The sequence below is a fragment of the Apteryx rowi genome, unplaced genomic scaffold, assembly GCF_003343035.1.
Source record: "Apteryx rowi isolate R43461 unplaced genomic scaffold, aptRow1 scaffold_59, whole genome shotgun sequence".
Lineage (NCBI taxonomy): Eukaryota > Metazoa > Chordata > Aves > Apterygiformes > Apterygidae > Apteryx > Apteryx rowi.
The window spans coordinates 877,619-905,341 of NW_020450860.1; the positions used below are offsets into that span (position 1 = coordinate 877,619).

At 36.8% G+C, this 27,723-nt stretch overlaps 1 protein-coding gene across 2 annotated transcripts; it reads left to right on the forward strand.

Annotated features, from left to right (window-relative positions):
- The first annotated feature begins 724 nt into the window (after positions 1-724).
- On the forward strand, positions 725-27,440 carry PHF6 (PHD finger protein 6). Of its 2 annotated transcripts, none has more exons than XM_026082674.1 (11): positions 725-1,053; positions 6,183-6,362; positions 6,557-6,658; positions 9,638-9,771; positions 10,057-10,100; positions 19,644-19,807; positions 19,986-20,129; positions 21,373-21,477; positions 22,303-22,436; positions 23,008-23,137; positions 23,430-27,440. In XM_026082674.1, the coding sequence occupies exons 2-10, from the start codon at positions 6,225-6,227 to the stop codon at positions 23,135-23,137; spliced, it is 1,095 nt and encodes a 364-aa protein (XP_025938459.1). In that variant the 5' UTR covers positions 725-1,053; positions 6,183-6,224; the 3' UTR covers positions 23,430-27,440. The 2 variants fall into 2 exon arrangements, with proteins under 2 accessions (XP_025938459.1, XP_025938458.1); XM_026082673.1 differs by having other exon boundaries at positions 736-1,053; positions 19,641-19,807.
- Positions 27,441-27,723: the final 283 nt, after the last annotated feature.

Sequence of the window (27,723 nt, forward strand, 5' to 3'; positions counted from 1 at the left end):
ACCTCTGTACCTCAGCTTTTTTCCACACTTGCCTCTCTTACCACCTGTTGTCCTGCTCAGTTCATTTTTCATTTCAGTCCTACCTCTGTCTTAAAAGTGCTCTAACCTAGCCAACATCCCCCCCACCCCTTTTCCAAACACAGATAACAGCCAAATACTGGCTTATACCCTTTCCTGCCTCATTTTATCCAGAAGCCCTCGGGCTGAGGCCTTGCTCTGCTGCCTCAGTACAACGTTTAGCCCAGCCAGGCCCTTCTGTGGTGGCCAAAGTGCTACCATAGCGGCTGTGACCAATAAGCTGTGGCTAGAGCCCTGGTTTCTTTTCCCCTCGCACTGCAAGTCCGAGGCCGGTGTGGGCTCGCAGTTGGCGGCCAGGGAAACCGTGCCTCTTCTCGCTTCCTCCCCAGGAGCCGAGCCGAGCCGAGCCGAGCCGGGCTGGCAGCCGCCCCCGCGCCCGCCGCCCCATGGCGGCCCCTCAGCGACGGAGAGCCGTGCGCCTGCGCACGCGCCAGCCCTCAGCGCCGCTGCCCTTCCTTTCCCGCCTTGAGACTCTCTGCGCCGGCGCGTCGCCGCGCGCCTGGGGCTAACTGCGCCTGCGCAGTCTCAGCGGCACCCCTCCCAGCTCCAACGGCTGCAGGAGCGAGCTGCGCACGCGCAGATTCGCCCCGCCCCGCCTCCTTCCGTTTCCCCGTTCCCCTCGCCTCACGGCCTCGCGGAAAGAAGGGGGGAGGGCAGAGGCGCGCGCTGGCGCGCGTGCGCAGAAGGCCGCAGGGCCCGGCGTGCTCCCGCCGCGCCTCCTCGCGCGCCAATCGGGCGCCGCCCCGCAGCGTCGCGGCGTCGCGGCCCGAGCGTGCCGTGCGTGCGTGCGTGCGTGCGTCGGCCCGTGCGTGCGTGCGTGCTTGCGCTCGGCGGCGGCGGCGGCGGCGCAGCGTCCCCTGCCCCGAATGAAAGGGAAGGTCCCGGCGAGCGAGCGGCCGTGAGCGACCGGCGGTGACGGGGGGTGGGGGTGTCCCCGAGCTGCTCCTCTCCCCGGCGCCCCGCCCGCCCGCACGGGTGAGTGACTGAGTGACCGGCCGAGCGCCCAGCCGCCTCTTTGCCGCGCGCCCGGGGCAGGCACGGCTCCCCCGGCCCGCCCGCCCCCCGCCGCCCTCCGGCCGGGCCGCGCGCCCTGCCCTCCCGCCACCGGGCTGCCTGGGCCGGGGCGAGCCCTCCGCCCGCCCCCGGGAGGGTCCCGGCGCCCCGCGCTGCCTCTTCAGGGGGCCCCCGCCCCCTCCCCCCCGGTGCCGTTACCCGCCTCCCCGCGAGCGGCGGGCAGCGGCTCGCTCCGCCCGCCTCGGCCCGCTCCCTCCTTCCCTGGAGGATCCGCCCCCCCTTGTCTGCGAGTCCCGTTTCCCCCAAAATGTGGCGAGGAAGGGGGGCATCGCCCTCCCCGGGGAGGCCCGCGTCCCGCCGAGCCCCCCTGGGTAGGCCTTCCGCCGGGGGAGGGTGTCGGGCCCCGCCGGTGCCTGCGGCGGGCCCCTGCCCGGCCTCCTGCGAGGGAAATCGCGGCAGCCTCTCCCCAAAGCGGTGCCGTGCCTCATCGATCCCCCCTGGGGAGGTGAGCATCGGAGATGCCTTTATCGGATCATCTCCCGCTCCCCGTGGGAGTATGTAAACTTTCCTGAAGATCGGTCTGCGCTGCCTGCCAGATCTTCCTTACCTCAGGCTCTTTTTGTGTAATTTTGAGTTACTCTATTGTTTAGACTTTCCAGGGTTGTTCCCCCCCCCGCCCCCTTTGGTTCTCTTTTTCTAGGGAAGTTGCATGGAAAAGCCCCCATCTCGCTTTTCTAGCGACTGTAGGATACTGAACGTGACTCTTGGCTAAGGTTTCCATGGGACTCATCACTTTGGGTTCTCAGCTACAGGCGTGTACAGGATCTTGGTTCCTTCTCCCTAGACTCACCACCCCCCTACCCCCAAATAATGTCCCCCAAAATAGGTGATTAACTCTAGGGAGTATAAAGCACTTGAAAGTTTCTTGAACAGAGAACCTGGAATCTCTAGTCATCTTGAAAAATATCTATGTAAATATTTTCTGTAGGTTTTCCTGTCAGTGTCCAAACCACTTTGTTAACACATTTAAGGATTTTTTTTTTTAAGTTTGTAGATTTCTTTTGGGGGGTTTATTTGGATGTCCGAGATTTTCTTGACATAAAAATTTAAGTCCTAAATATTTTTTTTAATATAATTCTGTAATCATATAGGCCACATCAAAACAAACTTTGTCAGAAAGTATAGCCTTTAGATCACTGTCCTTTGCTAGAAGTACAAACTTGGGCTTAACTTCTATAAACAAACTGTAACTCTTGAAACATAGTCCAGTGATAAACAGAAATAAGAATCCAGGTTACTTTCCCTTCCTTGGTGCTGAACAATGTCTCTTATACTAAGGAGCGTCCTTCTTTGCCTGAGAGTCCTTGAACTTGCAGTTTTTCTTTGCATTTCCAAAATTTACTGCCTAGCACTCAGTAAAATCAAAATACAGTAAAACAATTGTGAGTACAGTAAAATGTGCTGCTTTTAAGATAAAATAAAGATATATTAGGGAAAGGACTGTGTTGAATACTTTAATTGACATTAAGAAATATAAATGCAAATGAGCCAAAAATTTTGAGTGAAAAAATCACTGAATGAGTGTCGTCTCCTGTTATTTTAAGGTAGGTATAACCTCCCATTTTTAGACCAAGCACATGGAACATGTATTTATATGTAATAAAATACCTGCTTTGTAGTACACGTGTTTTGTTTTGATAGAGATAATGCCTAATCTTTCTAGTCAGTGATTCCATAGTACATCCCTTTCAGTGAACCAGTCTACAAAACTTTTTTTCTCACAAAGCTGATATGCAAGATTTCTGTCAAGAATGTATTTAAACACTGTTTTAAAAATCCCATTTATTGATTAGCTTTTTAAACATGGAAAACAGAAATATTAAGATGTTTTTAAGTGGTACTGTTTTCTCATTCTTGTGAAATGTAGCTTGATATGTAGCAAACTGGATTAGTTGCTCTTAGATTTTACTCTAGTGATGAAAACAAGATTTTGAGTGTTTACCTTCAGAATTCTGGGTCTGTGATACAGCTGCATATCTTGGTTCATCTTTCTCAGAAAACAGGTATTTTTAAAGGGACAGGGTAAGATGTGTATTTCAGCACAAAGAAAGGTGGTCCCAGTTATATCAGAATGTTTTCTGATATTTATGAGAAATCAAACATAATTTAGAGATAGGTTTCTGAATAAAATAGTTTGAAATGTTTTCTGATACTCAATTTTTTCTGCAGTCTTTAGAAATATATAAATAATGCTTAGCGATATGGAAAAGACAAATGCAAAGAGCACAGTATTGGAAAGAAAAYTTTTAGATATCCCTTTAAAATGTTTTCAGAGTAAATATTCTGGCAAGAAGAATGTGTGTTTCCTTTCTGGCCTCCTCTGGTGTTTTTTGGTTTGTTTGTAGTTTGAATATTTTTCAAGTGTTAAATTATTTATAATTGAATAATTATTTCAAAACAATTTTTGCTAATTTAATTTTTTCATTACAACATCAACATCTGTGCATCATCAAGTAAATCTTAGCATTATTTTTAACCTTAATGTGAGCCTTAAAAAATCTAATTATGCAAAAGTATTTCAAGAAGTGAGGTTATGTCAGATGTACGTGCTATAATGATGTACTTTCTCATGTGTCTGTTCAAGTGCACTGTCAGGCATGAGGCTGAAGACAGTTGACTGCAGTCAACTATGATAAGATTCTTTATAATCTTGTTTCTTGCAGAGTTATTGTTCTTATAAGTCAAAGATGAAATGAGGAACTTCTTAAATTTTTTATGTGTTTTATAAATTATTTGCATTTTCTAAAATATGAATTTGCTAAGGATAGCTGTTTTTATAGTAGCCASAAAAGTCTGGAACAGCTGTATCCAGTATTTCTTATTATGGGAAAAGATTCCTATTAAGTCAGTAGAAGCTGTGCATATATGTTCAAGGAAATCCCTCATCTTCCTGTTAAGAGCTATTATCTTTGCTGTCAAAATAGTGATAATATAATCTGAATATCAAACAGAAATAGTTTATGGAAGGAATGCACTTTTAATACAGGTAGACCCAAATCAGTGTGTGGTTGTGTGTGTATATATATATGTATATGTATCAAATTACCTGTATCACAGAACTTCTTGAATTTTAAATCATTCATTTTGAATCATTTAAATCATAAATCAAACCCATCACTGTGTGATTTATCTTGTTGTGATTTATGGTATTGAATGTCTGAAAACAAGAAATCTTTTTGTGTTATTCTTTCCTACTGTTCTTTTGTAATTTTTTTTCCTGCTTCCAAATCTTTTTTAAGTGTTAAAAAATTAAAGAACATTTGAAAGTATGTTTCCTTCTTTCTAAAACCAATCCTTTTTACTCAAAAAGGATTACAGGATTGTCTTATTTTGTTTTTTCTTTAGAAGAATACAGTAGAGTAATTCTTTTGTGTTTAATACTTAAGGACTCTCTATTGCCACTGCAAAAGGGTGTGACTACTTTATCCAGATTGGCACATTTTTTGTGCAAATCAGCAAGATCTGAAATCTATGCATTCTTCTTATGAGTATGCGTCATCAGCTAGTAAACTGCTCTGAGGTGATAAAAGAAAGTGAATGAAGCTGTTGATAAAGCAAAGGCAATAGATATGGGACAGACACTTACCTTTTGATGTATGAATTTTGTAGTTAACTTAGCAAGACAAACACTTAAAAATTCAGTCTGTTAAAATCTATGAAAACAGTAGAGAGAATTTTAAAGGATTGTTAATGAAAGTGTGTCAGCAGAAGCTTAACATTGCTCTGCTTTCTGTTATAAAAATAGTGATATTTGTGTTATGAGAGTCTGACTGTGCTTAGAAGCAGGCAGATTTGACTTTGCAAATTTCAAAAAACAGTCATGCCTTTTCATGCAAATAAGCCATTGTAATGCAATCCAGATGTATTGCACCTCTGCTTTTCAAGAGAAATATCAGACTATATGGTGGCTTTTCTAATTTAGATGAGAGTCTACTGTAGGCAAAGGTGGAGGAGGCTATTTTTATTGCATTGTGGTCTATTTTGTGTGACAGTAAGGYTCATATCTCTAAAGTAAAAAGCTGTAAGCAAATCTGTTTGAAGAAGGCAGTATTTGTTATATAGACTAGGTTGTGTTTGTATAGTATTTTTTGAGAGCTGTAGGAACAAATGAACACAAACTACTCAATATTGCTCCAGGAAGCATATGCACTTGCTAGGTATTTTCATTTTTGAACTTGCAGTGTGTCTATCTTATTACTGGGTCGGGGACTTCAGTGTTACATTTTAATATGCTGCTGATAATACATTAAAAGTATGTGATTCATATTGAGTTTAATCTTCATTTACTTAGATGAGAATAGCAGCTGTCAGGCACTTACTACTAGTATGATATTGCTAAATCAGCTATAGGTCTTGAAAACATTTCCATTGCAGCATGTTAGTCATAGATCCTTCTAAAATTTTGTTCATAACACTGCTTGACTAGCCACAGCGTTATCTGTGTAATACCTAAAATGGTAACGTTTTATCTTTTCATCTCATGGGGTAGTTGCTCATCTGCAGTATTACTTTATGAGCTTTCAAATTCAAAACCTGTTCTAGATGCTAAGCTGGACTCTTGGGTTTTTCTTTGGTTTTGTTTTTGAAGAAGTTCAGTAGCTTGGATTTTACTGCATGCAGAGGTAATACATTTTCTACACATTGCTTTGCTGTAATAAGTAGTTATAGGAATGGGATGAAAGCAATGCAGTAAGATTTTCCCACAGAGTCCTAATGATTGCTGTAGTTGTTATATTTTCCATTTATTTCTTCCTGTTTCCCTCTCTAAGTTTTATATTAGTGTTTGAAGTTTTATATCAGTGTTCAAACTTTTTGCCTAAAAGGCTAATACTGCCTGCTGATACAATTTCATTAAGATTTGGGAAAATACTGCCTCTGCTGGGTGCATGTTTATTTGGGTATATTGTACTAGTGTAAACAGGTAAAGAGGGAGAGAGCATTTTTAATAACCTATATTATATTTATAAAATTGTAAATTAAATTGCCTTTTGCTGATGTTGACATGCTGATTGCACCTTTTGTTTCTGTAGCATTGAGAGGATTGAGGTGGCATTCTAAGATCRCTTAAAATCATGACAAGCTCAGTTGGACAGAAAAAAGTCTCTTCAAGACAAAGGAAGTGTGGTTTTTGTAGATCTAATAAAGATAATGAATGTGGACAATTATTGATGTCAGAAAACCAGAAGGTGGCAGCACATCACAAGTGTATGGTAAGTAACCCATAGGAAAAAGGAGATGGATGTAGTGAACTACTATAAGGCTACCAACGAATGAAAAATTCAGCCAGTTGTGGCATTGGCATAAATGATTAACCGCTCTTATTTGAAATGTTTCTGGTTTTCAAATATGTAAATATTCTACATTACTTATACCCTTAAAATAAATTTTGTTTTTATGATTTTAGCTGTTTTCATCTGCACTGGTGTCTTCACACACTGATAATGAGAGTCTTGGTGGATTCTCTATTGAAGATATTCAGAAAGAAATAAAAAGAGGCACTAAACTGGTAAGTCTCTGTTTTTGGCCCTGGAAAATGGAAGACAATATTTTCTTATCTTCTAAAAAGTTTGCCATGAAGTTGTTCAGTGTATAATGGTATCTTTTAAAAAAAAGTATTGCATTTGCTCTAAGCTAATGGAGAACTTACGGATGTTGAAGTAAAATTGGTTTAAAACTGAACTGTTGTTCCTTTAAATGGGCTGCATATAAAAAAATCCAGCATCTCCTAAATGTTTCTAATCCAGTAATTTCTATTTACTATTTTCTGCTAGATTTCAGAATGAACCCCACATTCTAGGACCTAGCGAAGGTAACACTGGACCTTTAGCAGTACTTGGCTTTGCTGCCAAACTCTGGCTTTAACTACCAAAAATACTTTTATTGCTTCCTTTTATATCAATTTAAGATAGGACTCTGTGAATACAGACATCTTATGAGTCTTACAATGCTAGTTACAGCTCCACCAAATTTGTGAGAATTGAGCAGCAGTGACTGTATTAAGTATTTACTGGTTCTTGGACTAAGAGTAGCCCTAAATATAACTATATAACTACAATTATATAATAATAGTCCAGTATTTTGTACAGTATTTTGTTTGAATCTTTTTCCATACATGAAGCTTGATTGGCTCTGCTTACCTGAAGTATAAAGAAAAAACTGTTCACACGTCGTTCAGTTTGTGCTTGGGAACTCACAACAAACATGGTAGCAGATGGAACTACTCAAATAAATACAGATGATACTTGGGTCTCTTAAACGGTTTTTGAAAGTTATTGATTTTTATGTCATTGGTGGTTTCTTTCTTTGTGTTTCTGAATCTTTTTTGTGTTCTTCCTCTGATGCCACAGAGAAGCTCACTAGCTGTAGGTGTTAGCTTTAACTGGATCCAGGTTTTGTGTAAAAAGCTGAACAATTTAATAGATTGGCAGTCCTGAGATGTTTCCTGTTTAGAGGGAATTTACAGGATAATTTTAGATCTTAATTTAGGTCTGTTCTTTTATGTGGGAACACACTGAGCAAAAAGCTCAGCTTTCAGTGTGGTGTACCAGCTTAAGTAGTTATACCGATAGGTTGTACTAAACTTGTCTGCTGACAGATTTTTACATAGCTTCCCTCCTTTGGTAGGTGCTGCTGCTCACCAAGTATGCACTGAAAATTGAGGCTTGTTCTGTAGATTGAAGTGATAATGGCTGATATGTAGAACATTTCTGATGTTAGTAGGTTTCTGGCTGAGAAAAGTTGGTGGGTTCGAACCTTAATAGGCCAGTAATAACTTGTTAAATCTAAACATTTGGGAATGCAGTCCATTCAGATCATTATTATTTCTGTTAGCTGTGCATGTGTTTTTTGTTGTTGTTTTTTAAGAGCTTATCTATTTTGCAGCTTGTCAGACTTCACATATACTTGATATACCTTGAGAATTAATTAATCTCTTGACAGTGACTGTTTGGAGGGTGGGACCTGTGCCAGTGTGATAAATATTTTCTTACTACCGGGAAACATAGACCACTAAATTAGTATAAAAATTCTTGTGGTCTGTTTCATTCACACAGATGCATCTTGGTGTTCATGAAGATAAAGTTTCCTCCTTTTAGTCAATTCTGTGTTTAAAAATAATGAATTACTGACTAAAATTGAATGGATTGATATAATTTCAACCCTGGTCTTTTATAAGGAGCTTTAATCAGCCATTATTATATATTAAATCCACAATGTATAACAAAATTGTGGGATGAAATAGTCATCCAAATTAGATAAGAGCTAGGAAACTGTATGTAACTACACCATTTCTGAGTTTGCAGAGGAGTAAACAGAGATGATCCAAGGCTTTGACCCTTTTACTATTTAGTTAACTTTATTAAAATTGAAAAATGGAATAAATGCTGTATTATAGAACTTTAGTGTTACATTTATTTGAGATATTTGAGACTAATGAGAAGAATTTGCCTAAGCTAGGGAGTCAAATAATGTGATGGGCAGAAAGCTTATTCCACAGAAGGATATGTAGGGAATATCTTGCATTGCACATTTATGCTTAGGGGGTTGGAATTAAGTGTAATCTTTCAAGGGCGGGGAGGGTAGAAGGGGAGATACAAACACAAAGCTCCGTTTGTCTTTGGAGGGGAGTTTGGGAAATGCTGAGATTTGGGGGTAATATATCTGTAGAGAAAAATTTTGTGATGATATCTGTATTTCATGTTCTAATACAGTGTGAGAAGGGCRGTGAACAATTTAGAAGCATGATAGATGGTATATACTAAACAAGAAAGCGAGTCTAGTATGAGAAGGATACATTCTTAGGAAAGAAGAGTAGAGCAACAGGTTCCCATTTAACCTTTTCTGTAATATAAGTATAAAAGTGAAATTGAATATAATTGAAAGAAATTCATTGTATTTAACAAATATTTCACTGAATTCAGTCCTTTGGAAATAATTTAAAGAAATAGCTATGGAAAAAGGAGGGAAAGTTAGCTGCTGAGGCTAAGATAAATTTGCAGATTGTCAGTATTTCTGACTCTGCAAGGTTCATTGCCAACAGGAGGTCCTTTTTCTCTCATACTTTCATAATGCAATTCAGAATTAATGAGGTACAGTTTGTGATTTCAACTCTTCTGAAATGGCTGGCACAAACAGACCGTCCGTGGGGGCAGGATATTTAGGTGAACAGCTATGTCGCTTCCATCAAACATGTCATATTACACAAAAGTAAATTACTTATTTTCTTCTTTGAATGATAATTAAGGTATGATGATTATTGTGCTGTTGCATAATTGCAGCAAATATCTCCTTGCTTTTCAAATTTATGAAGAAAAACACCAGAAAGCAGGAAGAGTGGGAGAAAGACGGTATGTTACTCAACATAAGTAACAGTACTCCTGTTCATAACTCCATTTGTTTTGATACCTGGAGCGGTAACTATGTTATTTTTAAATACAGAAGTATTAAAGCAGCAGTAACAGGAATTGTGGTTTCTCTTTCTTCGCAGATGTGCTCCCTATGYCATTGTCCTGGAGCAACCATTGGCTGTGATGTGAAAACATGCCACAAGACATATCACTACTACTGTGCTTTGCATGATAAAGCTCAGATCAGAGAGAAACCCTCACAAGGCATTTACATGTAACTATTACTTATTTACTGTATTTCTTTTTGTATTTATATTTCACATTCTTTGTAAAAACACCTTTGGAATCTAAAAAAAAAAAATCTGTGTTGCAAAACAATTCTAATGATCATGTCATTCAATATAGTGATGTGCTAGAAAAGCGCATTTTCACTGCAAGATTTGTATATCAGTGAGTCTTACAAGTGGGAGAAAAATGTACTGGCATTTAAATTTAAAAGATGAGTAAATAACTTGTGAATCGTGACTGACTTGACAGTTTTCAACTACTTTGTTTATAGGATTTTATGTCGAAAACACAAGAAAACTACGCATAACTCTGAAGGTAAAATTATTCAATATAAACTTTTCCCATTGTAGAAAGATACTTTGATTAAATTTAATTTTTCTGGAAAATATAAATGTTTTCAGTAAAAATTAGAACTACTTTTTTTTCAGAAATAATGAGTTTGGAAGCCCATCTGATTTCTGTATTTTCTCTAAAAATTATTGATAGAGGTGGAGAAAAACCCAAAACCTAAATTTTGGGATGTTCTAAAGACTTGATATTCTGTCAGAACAAAGGCTGGTAGAAGTAATGCATTTCCTTCTGGGAAGAAGCAGGCTTATATTTGCAGTTAAATATTCACATCTAAAATGCATTAATTTTGTCAGGTAACAGCTATTTTTTTGCCATTTTTAACATTACTACACATTCACCACTTTTTTGAACTATTATATACATTTTAACTCTCCAATTAAGAGGGATCCAATATTAAATACAAGGGTTTATGATTAGATCACTCATATATTTTTGATAAACAAAAAGAGCTGTATGCATACATTAATGAAGCTGTGCCTCTCTGCAGAGGAGAGTAGTGAAATGTGCGAGAAGTGATATGCMGCAGAAGTAGATAAATTGTGTGGTCTGTTAAAATTCCAAACTAGTTGTGCAACTGGTGTTTGTGCGGGTTTTTTTTGTCCTTTTTCCTACTATATCTGAGTTTGGATAAATGAACAGTTGTTTAACTTTGCCTTATTTCCAACTGAAATTTCATCATAAATTGGAGTGGTGAGGAGTACATTACTGTTTCTTTTAGTGAAGACTAAATTTCATAAGTTATTTTTTCTGTCTTTCTGTCAAATATATGCTTGAGGTAATATATTATTTACTTATTTATGCTACTGATAGTAGATCTACTGATGGTAAGGTTTGGATTTTACTTCAATGTTCAAAAAGATACGAAGGAAGTAGAAAATAACAAGTGAAAAAAATTTTTTAATCTATTTAGTTATACTTAAATATTGTGGTGTGCTTTGTGTACAACATTCTCTGTTCTGATTTTACTATCACTAGGTTTAAACAAGCAAAGCAGTACAGATGTTATATTCTCCAAAGAGTAAAATAGGGCTACATTATCTTGTAGTTTGGGGCTTTGTCTTTGGTTTTGGTTTTGGTTTGTTTCTAAGCAGAAACAGAATATGGAAGGACACTTGAGTCCAGAGAAAGAGATGTGAACTCTTTAACTGTTACTTAGACGTAATATCATATTCACAAATGGCTCAGTGTTTGACGTCTATGGAAAAAAAGCCTCTAATTCTGTATGGAGCTCACTGCCAATAGACTTCTGTTTCTGCATAGACTTCCTTGCAGGATCTGAGTTTGTGCTTTTCTGTAAGTGTTTACAGCAACCATTACTACCAATTCTACAACATCATTCTCTAATAACAGAGGCTTTTAAATTTTATGTGACATCTGTCTGAAAGGACGTGGGAAAAATCACTACAAAAGCATGGTGGCTTTTTTCCTAAAAGTCACTGATGACAGTTTTTTTTAAACACTAAATCAGAGTCATTCAAAGAGACTCTCAGACTAAGGGGAAGAAAAGAAGGAAGAAATAACATCAGCCAAAAAAAACAACAGAAGCCAAAGAACTCAATAGTATCTTATTTAATGTTTAATTTTGCACTCAATTTTATTTAAAATATTTGGTTCCGTGGCACTTTACATTTTTATAAATCTGTGCAGTTATACTACAAATTTCAGTTTTCTAGTTTTGTTTAATATTTGCCTGAGACTTTAACCCAATGCTCTTTCCCAAATAATGCGTTCTCTTTTTTAGTCCATGCAGTTTAGGGAACCTACTATACTATAGCCATAGAATATCATTATTTACAATCATGGATTTGGTAATGCCAGAGGCTGAGGCTCTTTTATGTTAGACCTCCATTCTATTAAAAAGGAAAAATACGTATTGTATCTCTCTTGTGGAAATGACTTAATAGCATTGTATAGCAATGGTGTTTGGCTACATTGAATACTAATTGCCTTTGAAGATAGAAGTTATGTCTATAAAGGAAAAGATAAAGGATGGTTTTCGGAGTTTAAGAAGGGATTTTGGAGGGTTCATTCCGTAATATTCAAATGCTAAAGTTTGCTTAGTGAAATGGTAACTGGAAGGTGTGGGATAGGAAGATAGGTCAGAAAAGATTTGTGTATGCATTTTACTGGCTTGCTTCTTGTGGAAAATGTGAGTATCAAAGAGGAATGTAAATGTGAAAGGATGGTGGTGTATCAAACCAGAAAAGACCTGCAGAAAAGAGTGAACAGAATAGCCAAGGCTACTAGACACTAACGTAGCAGCTTTTTTTCCTCTTTTGTTTTTGGATATTCATGAATCCTTGCTCTCAGTAGTGTTTTTGTGCCAAAATAGTTAAAGCTAATCTGTGGTACATCACTCAATGTAGATCACAGAGGCGCTAGAATTGTCAGCCCTTTTTGAAGGAAACTTACTGCTTCTCTTCTGGGATGCTGGGTTTTTTTTCCTTGGTCTGTTTGGAACATCTGTATTTTTATCTTTTGTTCTCTGTATCTGAATTTAATTGTTGCAGTCCAAATTTTTTTTATTACATCATTTCTGTTAGTGGATGGTAGAAGAATTTTTAAGTGCGTGTGGTTTGCTGCAGTCTAGAACTTTTCTGTTGACAGTATTGCCACATAATATTGGGACTCTTTCCTTCCCTTCCCTAGAAAACGGGTGCTTTTTTTGCATCCTTGTTCAAATCTGAGATCTGGCTAGTGTACCTTTCGTTAGAAGTTCTAGTTAACAAAAAAAAAGGCAAAAAACTCTATAACCATTTAATAAGTGGTGAGGAAAATTTCCTGAAACTGCACAGAGAATTGGTTGAAGGACCTACGTTGGAATTAGTTACCCAGTTAAAACCTAATAAAAAGGACCTCTTAAATGTTGTTGCTCTCATGAAGTTCAAATGGAGAAAATGCATCAGACTAAGTATCTCCCTACTCATCAAGACAAAATTAATGAGTGATAGGAGTTCATGTCCTTTTAATTGACAGGAGCTGCTGAAGTATCTACTGTTTTCTTTGAATATAAAAATATGACTTGGTGGCATGGTAGTCAGCTCTTACACTCATTCTCTGTTTCAGCAGATAGTAATTTTTTTCTAATTTATCTGTATGGCCTAGCTTTCAGGTGACATAGAATATCAAAGGGAATTGCATTTCTCCTGTTTGTTCCATTGTGTATATACGTATTTCAGACTAATTCTAATGTGCTGTGTTCCCACTAACTAGAAAAAGAACAGTAAAAGTGAGGTACTCTAACACTTTGTACTAGGCTGTGGCTGTTAACAAATTTGAAGACTCCTGTTCAGAGGAGCGGACTGAGTTGTTGAAAGTTTGATGTCTAGATGTCTTGCTGCTTACAAAGCTAACTGAAAATCATCTGACCTGAACTTCAAGTAATAGTTTAATTCATAATCTAAGCAAGCCCTCTAAATTTTCAGTACCTGACAGGTTACAGGCATTGGTACTAGTGCCTTGAGACTACCACAGCTTTCTATTAGTTTAATTACTATTCATTTTGGTACAATATTGTGTATTCTTTTTGAAGAGTAGAGTATTGTTTAATTAAGATTTTGGAGCTATTTATTGGAATTTATTCCAATGTATTGGAAATAATTGTTGCAAAAATATAAATTTTGGTATTCTTCAGTTCCTTGCAGGCGGGGCTGCCCTGTCCTTTCTGTATTTACACCTAACTGAGCTGATCAGGAATAGTTTAATGTAAGCTAAGATAGGAATATGACATCTTATTGTTCTGTTACATCTGTTACATAGTAACATAATGAAGAATAATGAAGACGGCCATATGACTGTATCTATTGTTAATGTTTAAAACAGATGCTTGGGAACTGTGGGGTCAGAAAATAAAGGGTCCATAATTCCTGTTGCAGTTGTACTCAAAGCCCCAGGGAACTATCTTTCCATARTGGAAATAAGAATGTTCCCCTTCTCAGCATTCTTTTTATCTTATTCTTCAGAGCAAACATGAAATTTGTGCTTCTCATGTTGCTCAGTAATTTGAGTCAGGATAATATTTCTCTGGAAGACCTATTTAGAGATGCTGCACTCTGTATCAAACCAATTACTTTTTCAAAGCTCTGTTTAAGCCAGAGGTTGGCAGGAAAAACATCCACAACACATTGACATTATGATTAGGCAACATCCTGATTCATCTTAGGATGCTTTAATCAGTGTTTCTTCATAGTTGCATTTTCTTTAACACTGTTCTCATCATAGGTTTGCCTAACATTGTATGCACTAATGCAGTCAGGTGTAAAAGTTCCCGTAACATCACAGTTCTGTCGTTTGACTTCTCCTGGTGGATGGTTGCAAATTCTTTCTAGGCTCCGCTAACTCAGAGCCTTCCTGTTGTCTGTCTGCTGGAAAGTGCTGCCCTGAATAGGGCATCCAGTACAGTGTTAGGACAGAAACAGTTGCTCCAGTCAGTAAGTTAGTAACCTTGTATGCAGTCCATTACAGACTAAATAGGTATTTTGAGGAAGCATCACAATGGCGTTTTCTTAAGGAAAAACACACAGCTAAAGGAAAAGAAAGAAATCTAGAAGTAATGTGGTCAGTGGCTTATACTATCTGAGGAGCTGCCTTGTGCTGTTTAAATTATAATTCTGCTTCCTACCTAGGCAAGACGTTATCCAAATAGTAACTTGGTCAGCTAACTCAAAAGATTTATCAGACCACTAGTCATAAGCTCTCTGATTATGCAGGTAAAATAAATGTTTTGATTCTCTTTGGTCTTTGCCAACAAYTATTTTCTTTAAAAAGCGTTTGGATTGTATGATTATGAAGGACTATTTCATTCATTTTCCATGTTAAGTGTACTTAACTAAAGAAATAATCCCAAGTACTTTGTACTATAGATACTATTCAGTCAAAAATAGCTTTTGTACAAGGGTCATCAGTTTCTTGAGATGTCTGGTACTTTTGAAAGCATATTAGTAACTGGACCTACGGGGTGGTTTRACTTTTTCCTCTCTGCTCTTATTTTCTCTATTTTAGATATGTTTCATGTAACTTAGTTTTTTCCATTTTCAAAAAAGAAAAGGAAAATCTAAAAAATACATTCAGAATTTTCATCTTTAATTTCACATAGCTTTCTGATGTAAGCTGCTGTTTCATGATCTGTCTACCTGATTCTGTATTTGTTTGCAACTGWTTTTATGCAGATCTCTGATTCTTATTACTGCTTATAAATGCATTCACATTTTCATTATTGACTACCAGAGCAGTAAGGTTTTTAGGTTTTATGCCATTTCTTTTTGATTTAAAATAATTATGTTGCCACGTGTGGTTCATTTTTTTCAGTCATATTTTAAGGACATCTTACTTTAACATGCTGAAGTGCTTTTTTTCTTTCTCTGTTAAATTCCATTTCTCTTCTAAAATTCTAGTAAGGTTGATTTTGTTCTTTGTAATTTTTAGAGATTCTCTTTTATTCCAAATGCACTGTAAAAACTTTACAAATTATGTGGGTTTTTTAGATTTACATAACATGTCTAAGCCACTTCCACATTCTACATTTTGGCTTCTTTTTATGTATGGTCCTACTTGCAAATATATTTTGCCAATCAGTTTTGGTTATTATCTTCCTCATACAGACTTAAGCTCCTTTGCTTCTGGTTCACTTTGCCCATTGTTTAAGGTAATGCAGGAGGTAGATACAGCGAGCAATATAAGCCTTTATTTTACACATCCTCTTTTTATTTGTTGTTTCACTACCTTTAAATCTTTGTATTACTTTGCTTTAACTTAGCTTTTGGAAAAAGGCGATTCCGTGTATATTTGAAGCTGATGCAATAAAAAAAAATAGATTGGTGGTATCTCAGCCTCTTCTGTGCCAAGAGTTATTTTTAAACAGCAAGAGATCTTGACATCCTTTTTCCTTCTAGTTATGATAGAAATAGAATTTTTAGATTTCTCTCTGAAGCTGGGGTCTCCCAGTTAACAGTTTATATCATACAAAATTTTGCTCATCTTCTTTCGTGGTACTTTGTACTGCTCATAGATTTGTAAAATGCAAATGTGAGGCTTGTTGTTGCTCATCTTTCTGCTCCTCTGAATTTACTGTATCATGTTCCTAGGTGCTTTTGAAAATGTAGAATGTCTCCTCTTGATTTGCCCCCCACACCTTTACGAGAGTGCATTGCATATTAAGCTTGCTTTTTTAGATACAGCATTTAGGCACTTTTGAAGAAAGCTCATAAGATGCCTCCTTTGAAGAGTTTAGATAAAAGTATATTGAGAATATCGTGGTGATTTTAAAAACCAATGAAGTAAATGGGATATGGGATGGGGCAGGTGAAGAATACTTAGGTAACCTCAGGGGATTCAGAGTATGGGTGGTATCCATGATAAAACTTCATCTGGTCAGGGAGGAGTTGAACAACTTTTTGTGTTTTCCTTAGTTCAAGCTGACATGAGAAGTTGGAAACACTCAACCATCAGATGCCAGGGAAACAGGGTAAGCTTGGCAGTGGGTTTGAGGGGAGGGATAGGGCACAAACCAAATTGTATATTAAATAGCAAAGACCACCCAAGGCAGGTGCGTTTTAAACCTGGTTACAGTCTCTTTCTTCCTGTACTGTTACACTAGTTCACAGTGCTGTTAAAAAAGAGAAACTTCAATGTTTTGAGATATCAGTCTTGCAGATAGGTATAGTAGTGCAGATCCTCACATCTCGGTGGTGTTAATCTGTAGGTCCATGTCACTTGTAGTCTGAAGACCTAAATCTGCAAGGAGTTTTATTTACTTTCATGAAAGGGTGGTGTAGCATCTAGATTTCAGTGAACTCTGAACTTTAATGGAAGTACTAGTTTTGAGGACAGAAAAGGGGTCCTTCTTTGAGGAAAGCTGTGTAATCTTGATGCTTTTTTATCTTACGCTGAAACTGTCTTTAAAAAATGTAGTCTATTTACTTTTTAAATCTTAAATATTCTAGCAATTATAGAGTAAAAAGAGCACTTAAGAACTTACTCTATAAGGAGGCTGTGACATTTCTTATGAAAAATTGGCTTTCCTGACATGTTGATTTTTTGCGATTATGATTTATTTTCAGCTTTGAAAGTGTGGCTGCAGAAAGTTCAGGATATGCTTTAATGTTATTTAGAAAATAAGGGTGGACTAAGGTAGAAAGCATTATGGTTGACAGAATCGGTGAGGAACTTTAGGAAAAAAAGTAAGGAGTGTAGGTGAATGGACCACAGTATGCTTCATTAAATGTGGTAGGCATATCCATGGAATGATTTGGGAAAGAATATTTTTAACTTCTCACATACTGATGTTATTTAAAGGGTCACCAATTTAATAGTCACTTTTTTTTTTTAAACTACATGAGCCATCTCTGATTTCTGTAAATGTAAAAGTAGAGACAAAGATTGGAAGATTGTTAATACATTAGAGGAAAACTCATGTATATGATGAGAGACAAGATGAAATAGAATTACTTTATTTGAAAGACCTTTTCAAGTTATGGTAAAATTTGCTATATATGATCTGAGAGGTATGATACCTAAGTTACGTAATCTTGTTTGGGGAATTTAGCAAGTTACGTTAAATAATTAGGTTAGATAGTAAATTACGAGAAGAAAATGTAAAATGTATTTTTTCACTAGATAATCCATGTCATTGTGTATCTTATTTTTTCAGAGTAAGATAAATGATGGTGCTCTTGTCATCTAATTAGGAAACACTGGTGTATATATATTGCTGCATAGTAATGTTGTGGCAGATAGACTTCTGTATTTTAGTAGAGACTTGAGAAAATGTGTCTATGGCTGATGAATTTGGCAGTATAACCCAAAATAATTTGCAGATTTGTATAAATTTCTTAGCTTCTCAAATTTTTGCCTCTTTCTAACCATACAACTGGTAATACTTTGGGGGAATTGTATTTCAGTATAACCTGTCGTGATGCATTTGGATTAGTTTTCTCTCCTTCAATAATAAATATGCAAGAAGATGTAGTTCTTTCAGGGATTACCAACAGATATGATAGACTAAGCTTAATAGGATGCACTTGTATGCCAAGGCCTCAGGCCTGTGGTTCATTTATCTTCTACTAAATGTTGATGGCAGTGGAATATATTCAAGGCTGTGATTTCACTTTTGTGCAGTTGATTCACTGTTGATCCTGAGGTTATAATAAATGTGATTTGATTTTTATGTGATACTATAGATAATGAAAAGACAATAAATCTCAGTGAAGCAGCTTTAGTCTCAAAACAAGATGTCCTGCCTGGATATTCAGACCAAGATATCATGGTGATAAGTGCCCTAGCAAGGCTATAATAATAATAGAACTGTTAAATGGCTTATTAATATAAGAAGTAGATGGTCCAGATCTTCGGATCAGTATATCCATTCATTTGGGGGCTCATGTTGATATTTGTGGTTTGGATTTTGAGAAGTAATTTCTTTGGCAGTGTGTGTGGATGTTTCCTTAAACAGGTCCACTGAAATATCTTTGCAATTTATGTGTGTGTGTGTGTGTGTGTTTTTTTTGTTTGTTTGTTTTTAACATGTTAAAAGAAGAAAAAGACTATTCGTGTGAGCAGTTGTTGATAAGGAAAGTTGTTAGCAACTGAATACAGCAGAGCTGGTTATTCAGTATTGAATGTCAGTTCATTGGATCATAGTGGAAACAACCTTGAGAAGTTTGCATAGTTGGTCTGTATTAACTGCGTAGTTTTGAGTAATCAAAAGGACAGACTAGACTACTGGACTACAGCACTATGTAGCAATTCAGCAATTGGGCTGGCATTTTCAAAGGAATTTATCAGACCTGTTTGGTATATCTGCATTAAAACTATACATACCTATATTCATAATGGGCTATAAATACTTGTAGGCCTTTTATCTGTGATATTGTCAATGTCAAAAAAGCATAATTTTTCAGTAAACTGACTGCTGTCTTTACCTGTAGATGTAAAAATATGCTGTCACTAAAATTAAACTGTAGATTTGTTTCACAAAGGCAAAATATATTTGTTTTAAAACTTAATGTTATAGCCAAAATGAGTGAATTTTTTTGTGAGTGAAAAGATGCTGGTTAATAAAATAAGGAGAGAGGGACTGTTTAGAAACACTGGCGTAACATCAAGTGCAATTTACATTGAGGGAATGCACCTTAATAATAAATAAATAGAAGCTCATTTCATTGTAGAAGACTTGTTTTGTTTTGTTTCAGTGTAGTTTAAATGAGACTTATTTCCAGTGGATATGAATATATGTATCTGAGGACACTTTTTGGCACTGTAAGAAGTTATAAGAAATGTTAAACCTGTTGTGTATGGTTATATTATTAAGATGCAAAATTGAGTGATATGTAAATAAAAGAAATAATGTTTTCAGGATCTGCAGTTGCATGTTTGTAATAAATGGAAAAAAATACTATTTTTATTTCTGAGCAAAATGCAGAAAATAGTTTTCTCTTGTCTGTTTTTTTCTTTGTTTTGTGTAAATTTTTGAGAATGTTATTTGATGATGTTTTCTAACTTCTAAAGCAGATTTAGAAGAAAGTATCAATGAACATGAGTTGGAGCCTTCACCTCCCAAAGGAAAAAGGAGGGGTCGTAAGGGAAAGCCAAGAAAAACAAATTTAAAAGGGCAAACAGAAGACACTAGATCCACGTCCTCACATGGCACAGACGAAATAGAAAGCAGTTCCTATGTAAGCAGTAAATATGCTAAACTTCTTAGAAGAAAGAATTGCATATATCTTCTCTGCAATTAAGATTTTTATTAAAATTTGCATTTGTCTGAGCCTCCAGCTGGTGGCCACAGGCTTTTAAAATTACAGCCTTATTTGTAACCCAGCAGTATATTTTAGTAAATTGTTTTTCTTTCAGAGAGACAGGTCTCCCCACAGAAGCAGCCCCAGTGATACAAAACCTAAATGTGGATTCTGTCATGCAGGTGAAGAAGAAAATGAAGCTAGAGGAAAGCTTCATATATTTAATGCCAAAAAGGCTGCAGCGCACTATAAGTGCATGGTAAGTAAAAGTATTGTTGTTAATCAGTCTATTATGTGCATTTTCTCTGAATTGCTTTTTTAGATTTTAATACAATACCCTCACATGTAATTATGCATTAATATAGTCTGTGTGCTGATGATCTCTTTTAGTGCTGTGAAGTGAGCAATTCATTTATTTTCACTGCAGGCAGTATGGATGAAAGTTGACTACGTGCTAAGAGATGGAATTAGTTCAGAGACTCTTTAGCTTATTAAAAATGCTCCCTTAGCATCTAAATGCATACACRATATTTAAAAAGGAAAGCACAAACTAAAAGAATCCACTCCAAAAATGAAATACTAATATCTTTACTCCACAGGCGTTCAGACAAAATCCAGGAGGAATCAATGAACTTCATTAATTTTCTGATCAGTGGATTCAGGCTGTGGCAGTCAAGTAGAGAGTAGGAAATGGAAGTTCTGGAAACCCTTTGCCTTTAGATGGTCACATTTAGAGAACTGTTAGACTGAAAAAAATCTGTGGTTTTCAATGAACATGAGTAGATAGTGCTCTCTTTCACATAATTAATTCTATGGATGAGGTAGGGCTTTAAAGAACAAACTTGGTAGTTTCTGTTGTACCTCAAAATGAGTAAGTAGTCCTGGCAATCTGTGGAATATTAATATAAGTGTCTTCCTATAGTTAGCCTCACTAAACAGAGCTGGTGCATGGCCAGCAGCCTGGGAGCCTTAGAGTGTTCTTAGCCATTTTGTGTGCCTGAGCTTCAGTTTTAAGACAGATTAAGCTTAATATACAAGGATGCTGATGATAGTGGTAAGTATTATGTGCTCCATTGTCATCTCTGTGGGCTCTTTAGGGATGTTGATATGGGCTGTGCCCTGAAGCTTGAATTATGTATATGGCACAGGGAAGGAAATGCAATAGACCCAAAAAGTTCAGTGGCATAATTGATGACATTACTCATTTATTAGTTGGTATATTTATCATTGTGGTCAATTTTTGTCTACTGCTTTGTCTTTTAAAATACATCTCTCCAAGGCAACGGATGTAATTAAGCTGGTCAGGTGAGTATCAGAAGGAATATTCATCACACTAATCCACTCTGTTAGCATGTTTTTTTTTCCTAGTTTACTGATAAAGCACAGCCTGTCTGAGATAACTGAGTACTGAACATCCCCTTCTGTGACCTCTGCACAGAAAGCTTTTTGTAATCGCATGTTGGTGACCTTCTGAAACTATTTTGGACTTGCTTGTTTTACAGTTGTTCTCTTCTGGCACTGTCCAGCTAACAACAACATCAAGGGCAGAGTTTGGTGATTTTGATATTAAAACTGTACTTCAAGAAATCAAGAGAGGAAAAAGAATGGTATGTATCTGCAGTGTGTGATGAACGCGTTATTGATTCTGCTAAGATAGCTATAGTTCTGCCTCCTTTCCTTTTGTGCACCAATCCTTTTCATTTGTTTCTTAACACAAAATTTAAATGTATTGTTAATTTTGGAGTAGGTAGCCAGATAGGAATCATCTTAAAAATTAGTGGTGGTTGGGCATGTGATATTTAGTTTTTTTTATGATGCTGTACATTGTAAATTATTATTAGCCTTCCTGTAACTATAAGAGAATAACAGCTTTGTATCCTATGTTAAAAAATCATACTGCATAAAGCTACAAACAAACTTAGAGAATAACTTTCTGCAAATTGCTTGTTTCAAACTGCTTTGACATTTTAACATGAAAAAGTATGTGAGGCCCCCAGAGATGGGCGTGTTGGTAAAATGTCACACTATATTTTATTAAAATTCAAGATTTTTTTTCAGTGGTAAGAGATTTAAGAAAAAAAAAAACTTAATGATACTGTTCCCTGAAAAAATTAATCTAGGATTCTTAGTATGTGAAAATACTAACTTCAGGAGCAATAAAATATTGCTTTGAAATGTGATGATGTGTGCAATCATGTAGCTATTTTTAATGTGATGGACATGTAAACCCTAGTCTTTGTTCTTTAATAGATTAGTATTATATGGTGTCTGTTTTACAATACCTTTGATTAACTTTTTATTGCCTGATGATCTGTCAGATAAATTATTGTGTTCCGAAAGGGTAACCATAAACATGATGAACATTAAACTGAATATTTAAAGACAAGAGATTGAAAGGCTGAACAGTGCAATTCTCCTCTTTCCCCTAACAGAAATGCACACTTTGCAGCCAGCCTGGTGCTACTATTGGGTGTGAAATTAAAGCCTGCATCAAAACATACCATTACCACTGTGGAGTAGAAGACAAAGCTAAATACATTGAGAATATGTCACGAGGAATTTATAAGTAAGGACCTATGTAATTCTTGAGTGTGTCCTGACATTTTTTCTGCCTAACTTGACTAGTCAAGTGTATTATAAAAAAAATAATACTATTCCAGTTAAAATATTTTTAAATAACTGTTGAAAATGAATCAAATTATATTTTCCCCCTTGATTAATCTGTAATTTACACTGCTGAGACCCCACGTAATCTACATTATGATTCCTCCATATAGATGCATTTTGTAGCTTATTTTGTTCTTTTGGACTCCAGAACTGTCCATTACCTGCTTGCTCAACTGCTGCCCGCTGTTAGTGACCTGGCTGCAGCTGAGGTTGCCAGTGGTGGTGTGCCCACAAGAGGGCATTCTCGGAGCAAAGTAGTAGTAGTTCTCGAAAACCGGAATTATCAGCTTTGATGTTCTGTTGGCTAGTCTTTACTTTAACCTTGTTTTCTTTCTCATTTTAACTGATGTTTGAATAAAACCCATGAATGAGTTAAGTTACCTGTAGAACATCACAAAACTAATTGAGAAGAGAGTTTGTTTTGAAGATATTTTCAGTAGAAATCCTCACTTTTTCTTCTATTGTTTTAGACTCTATTGTAAAAACCATAGTGGAAATGATGAAAGAGATGAAGAGGATGAAGAAAGAGAAAGCAAAAGCCGTGGAAAATCAGGCACTGACCATAATGACATTCCTCAGCAGCAGCTCAATGGAAATTAGGTATGGAAGTTTCTCCTGACAGATCTGTTACTGAGACTGAAACGCAATATACGTTTAATGTAGTTTATTGCAGTAAAGTATTTAAATCTAGTGTATGCAGATAARTACTTTTTATTGGCATACTGTAGAAAAATGGGGAGGATTTGTTGTTTTTTAAATCCGGCTGACTTTGTAACAGTGTAAGAAGGGAGGCCCTCATTTCTTTCGCTAAATATAGATGTAATGTCAGAGCTGCTAAATGCTTTTCTGTATGATTTTAAATTTACTATTGTTTTCATCATTTTTTAAACAGGTTCAAGGGACAGAGTTATAGAACTGGGAATGGCTAAGACATCATAACTACTAATTCTTTTAAATCGTTTTCTAAAATCAGAAAAGGGTTAGTAACTTTTTACTACCCTACTCTGTTAGAAATTTCATTGAACTGCCTGAAACGTTCATGTGTGTGAGCCTTCAGTAAGTGGCAGAGTTTTACATGTCAATATTATGTAGTTTGTAGTCTGCAGTGTCTGGAAAAAAAGAAACACTATATAAATGATATGTAATATGTACAGTGTCAAAAGTTAAGGCAGACATTGAAATGAAGTAAGATCTATATTTCTGGACTGAATAAAAACCTTAAGATTTGGAATGTGTAAGTTGTTTAGTGGATTCATGCAATGAGGGAAGGTCTTAGCTAGTTTAATTAACAACATGGACAAGTTCATGGTGGCAACAAGCTGGTACTTTGTGAATTTTACATTTTCTTCATATACAAGTTATGGAGGCTATACATGGGAAAGCCGCTCTCTGTTTTTGCTTGCAAAGCACACAGTAGAAAAGGACTCGGTGTGCACCGAAGCACGCTTGAACATTTCAGGTTGTTCCTGTTGTGATTGCTCATTCCGCCCAGCCTTAGTTTGCGGGAGACTTACTCGAGCAGCTGTTGGTTCTGAGCTGTGAGCTGTAGAACTCATGCCAAAGGGCTGTAGTTCATTCTTTCCCCAACAACCCACCTCTTTCTGTGTCCCTGATTTACCAAGAACACTTCACTGAGTGTGATTAAAAGCTTATTATACAAATGTTCGGACTCTGCAACCCAATCTCTCTTACTTCAGAGTTACAGTGCTAACTCGCTATGGAATTTAGCCACCATATCTGACGTCCATACCTCAAGTGTTCTGTGTTGTGTGGAACACTTCATGTTTTGTCCAGAATATGCATAGAGGTCCCATATTCTGTAAGAAGAATGAGGAAACAGCCTTTGTTCCTAGATTGGTATTTATTTTTTAATCTTATGACCACTATATGAGAAACTTTGCTTATCATTTTTATTGTTTTAGTGATTTTTTTCTTTCTTTCTTTCTTTCTGTCAAATCAGCAATCATGTCATGGAATTCTACTTGCTGGAGTTTGATGCTCCACTAGGGAATAATCAGATCTAGTTTATACCAAACTGAACAGATCAGTCCTCTGACTGCTTTCAAAACACCTTGGCATTTCTAATGGCTATTAGCTTCTCAATTGGTCTGTTAAAGCGCATTCTCAGACTTACCTTAAATAAAACCAAAAAAATGAGCCTAGTCCACAAGTTTGTCTGTTGCTATCACATCACATTGTTTGTTTAGGGTTTTGACTTGTTTAATTCTGAACTCCCAACAAAACTTCTAGATTTGAAGGAACGAAACGAGCAAAATACAATGATTTAACTATAATCTGCTACAGTTCTTCTGTGATGGGTATTGCAAAAACAGTTCATTTGTAACATGAGTTTCTGTAGCGTTTTTTACTTGTATTTTTTAAAGATTTAACGTGTGTCATTGTCTTCTTATGCATTCCCTTAATGTCTTGAGGGACTCAATTACTGTATATTAGAGTTTCTAACATTTTACTTGTTAGAATTCAATCTGTTTGCTTTCCTGGGGAATAATGCAGTTTTGGAAAGAAATACTGCTGTGTACAGAAAATATTCAGTTACTGCTCTAAACATGATGCCATTGATCATTTTTATTTTGTATTTGTAACTTTCAAAATTAAAAGTGTGACTTGAATTGCAATGACAGATCGATTATTGAAATTGTCTATCAAGGTGTTTATTTCTTCTAGAATATGAACATTTTTCAGCCACTCAGAACAGTTTTAGAATGCAAAATAACATCTTTCAATGTTGAAATTGCTTCTAGGTTTTGTGCCTCAGACATGGCTCTCCCATGGAATAAAGGCACTTTGCAGCTACTGTATTTTTAACTAAGATTGGATGACAGATACATGGGGTAGATCTGCCAGCATACTAATTGTATTTGAGACTGAGCTCTAAATCATATTGTCAGTTGCTTAATATGTTATTCAGTCTAATTCATCTGATGTGAAATAATGTATGCTGTTCCATGCCACTAAGAACCAGGACAGCACTTTACCTTTGGGTAGCAGAAGACTAAGTGGCTGGTTTACCTGTTACCTCTCTGTGCTGATATGGCCTGACTAAACTGTCATTAATTAATGGGAACTGAAAGTCAAAAGCAAAGATCTTTTTGTTTTGAGCCTCAAATTTGTCATAACTGACTTCAACTTGTCATGTATGCTGGGTAAAAGTGCCTTACAATGTAAAAATTGTATTTATATGTTCCCAAGTAGCATCACCTGCTGGGGAGTAATTCTGTTGTGGTGTTAATATTTAGAAGAAATGTACCTCAGCAGTGTATTTACTGTACATCTCTTATGTCCTTAATTGTAGTTTTAAAAAGCATGACAATGTATGATAGGTATACAACATTTACATCATTTTTTTAAAGACTAAATACTGCCATTGCTGTCTTTTTATGCCTATTTTAGCTTGGAATTTCAGACTGTCCGGGTTTTTTTGGTTTTTGTTTGTTTTCTTTTTCTTTTTTTTAAAGCAGTGTAATCTTTGCAAGCATATATTGAAGGTTATTCTGGAGCATCTACTGCCTTCCCAGAAGTGTTAGAAGTAATGAAAGTGCTCTGTAGGTGAAATAGGTATGTTTAAATTAGCTAGTTAAATTAATACAGTCTGTTTGTTCCTGGGATTTCTTTTTTAATCGGCACCTTCTGCTTTCATCTCACAATCGGAAAACTACCTTGATTTTAAGAGAACTTGTCATATGAAACTGATTTCACTTTTTTTGCCTTTGGGCTTTTTTTTTTTTTTTCTCTCACAAGAGTAGTATGTCCTGTTTAAAGACTCCTGGAACCCTCTGATAATGGAGGTCTCTCCCCAACTCACTGTGTCGCTATATTACCAAGAAAGGACTGTACCAAGAAAGGACAGGCATCAGAAGGGTGCTGTTCAAATTACATGAGGGTCCAGCTGGTGTCGTGCCAGAGTCCAAAGGCGTGATCAAACACAGCAGTAAGCTGTGCTGTTTCGCAGAAGAGTAGAAGGCGCAGTTCAGTACCACCATCTGTGCTGCTAGCTAGATGGATGAAATAGATGAGGTGTCCAAAAGGTGTGCTCATTCAGCAGATGTTGATCCACAGGAGCTTCTGTGATAAGGCTCTAGTAGGAGTTACACCAGCTTGACTCCTGGAGGGCAGCAATAAGTCCATCACTTACACTCCACAAAGTCTGATCTTCACGTACAAAGAGCTGTGCTGATATAGGAAAGTATGATTATACTGAATCTGGCCCTGAATTTCTGCTATTAATGGACAAGAAATGTAATATAAAGGAATAGAGCTTGCTGCTTATTGCTGCCTGTATGAAGAATAACTTTATGTTAAACCAGAGCAGAAGATGGAGTGATAGCTCTTTGAAATATCAAACTTATCTGGCAGGTGATAATCAGTGCATTCCAAAAAAGATTAATATGCTGAATCAGATTGACAATAAAATTAATCTTCATTAGATGAAACTAATCTTCAAAGAGAACTGAAAGTATGTGATAGCAAATAGTAACTCTTCTTCCATGTCATCAGAAACAGAACTGTATTAGTGATGGAGGTTAAAAAACTGAACACAGCTCTTAATTTATATATACTTGTTGAAGCAGTTTCTATATATGCATATGTATGCACATTTGTTAGCAGTGACATCTCAACCCTTAAAGGATCCTGGAGAACTGTAGCTTGTCAAAAAGCACTCAGGTTAGGCTAACATCTGCAGCTTTTGCTCTAGCRTACATTACATTAGGTGTAAAGACAAGGAATGTATAAAAGAGGGTAAATGCATTCCTATCTACAATGTTATGTATATTTTGTTCCTGTTATATTGGCTTTACTTCCAAAGTTGTAGTTTGCAGTATTAGTTTCTTTTTATTGGTATCCTTGCATATATATATATTCAATAAATGAGTTATGAATTTCATATTTGCATATCTGTTCTTTTTCTGAAAGTATAACTTTAAAACTGACATTTTAATGTGTAAATGCAGATTATCCTATTGAGTTAACAGGCCCATGAAAATTTTACCAGGAGAGAAGTGAGGATGCATATTTACAGTATGCCAGTTACTCAGTGGTAACTGCATATTTGTGTATTCTTCTTCACTCTGTTTAAGGGGTAAGCTGCTCTGCATTTACCACTGGTTAATAATATGAAGTGACCAACCCTGAAAAGTCACATTCTCGCTTTTCAAGGACTTGTCAAA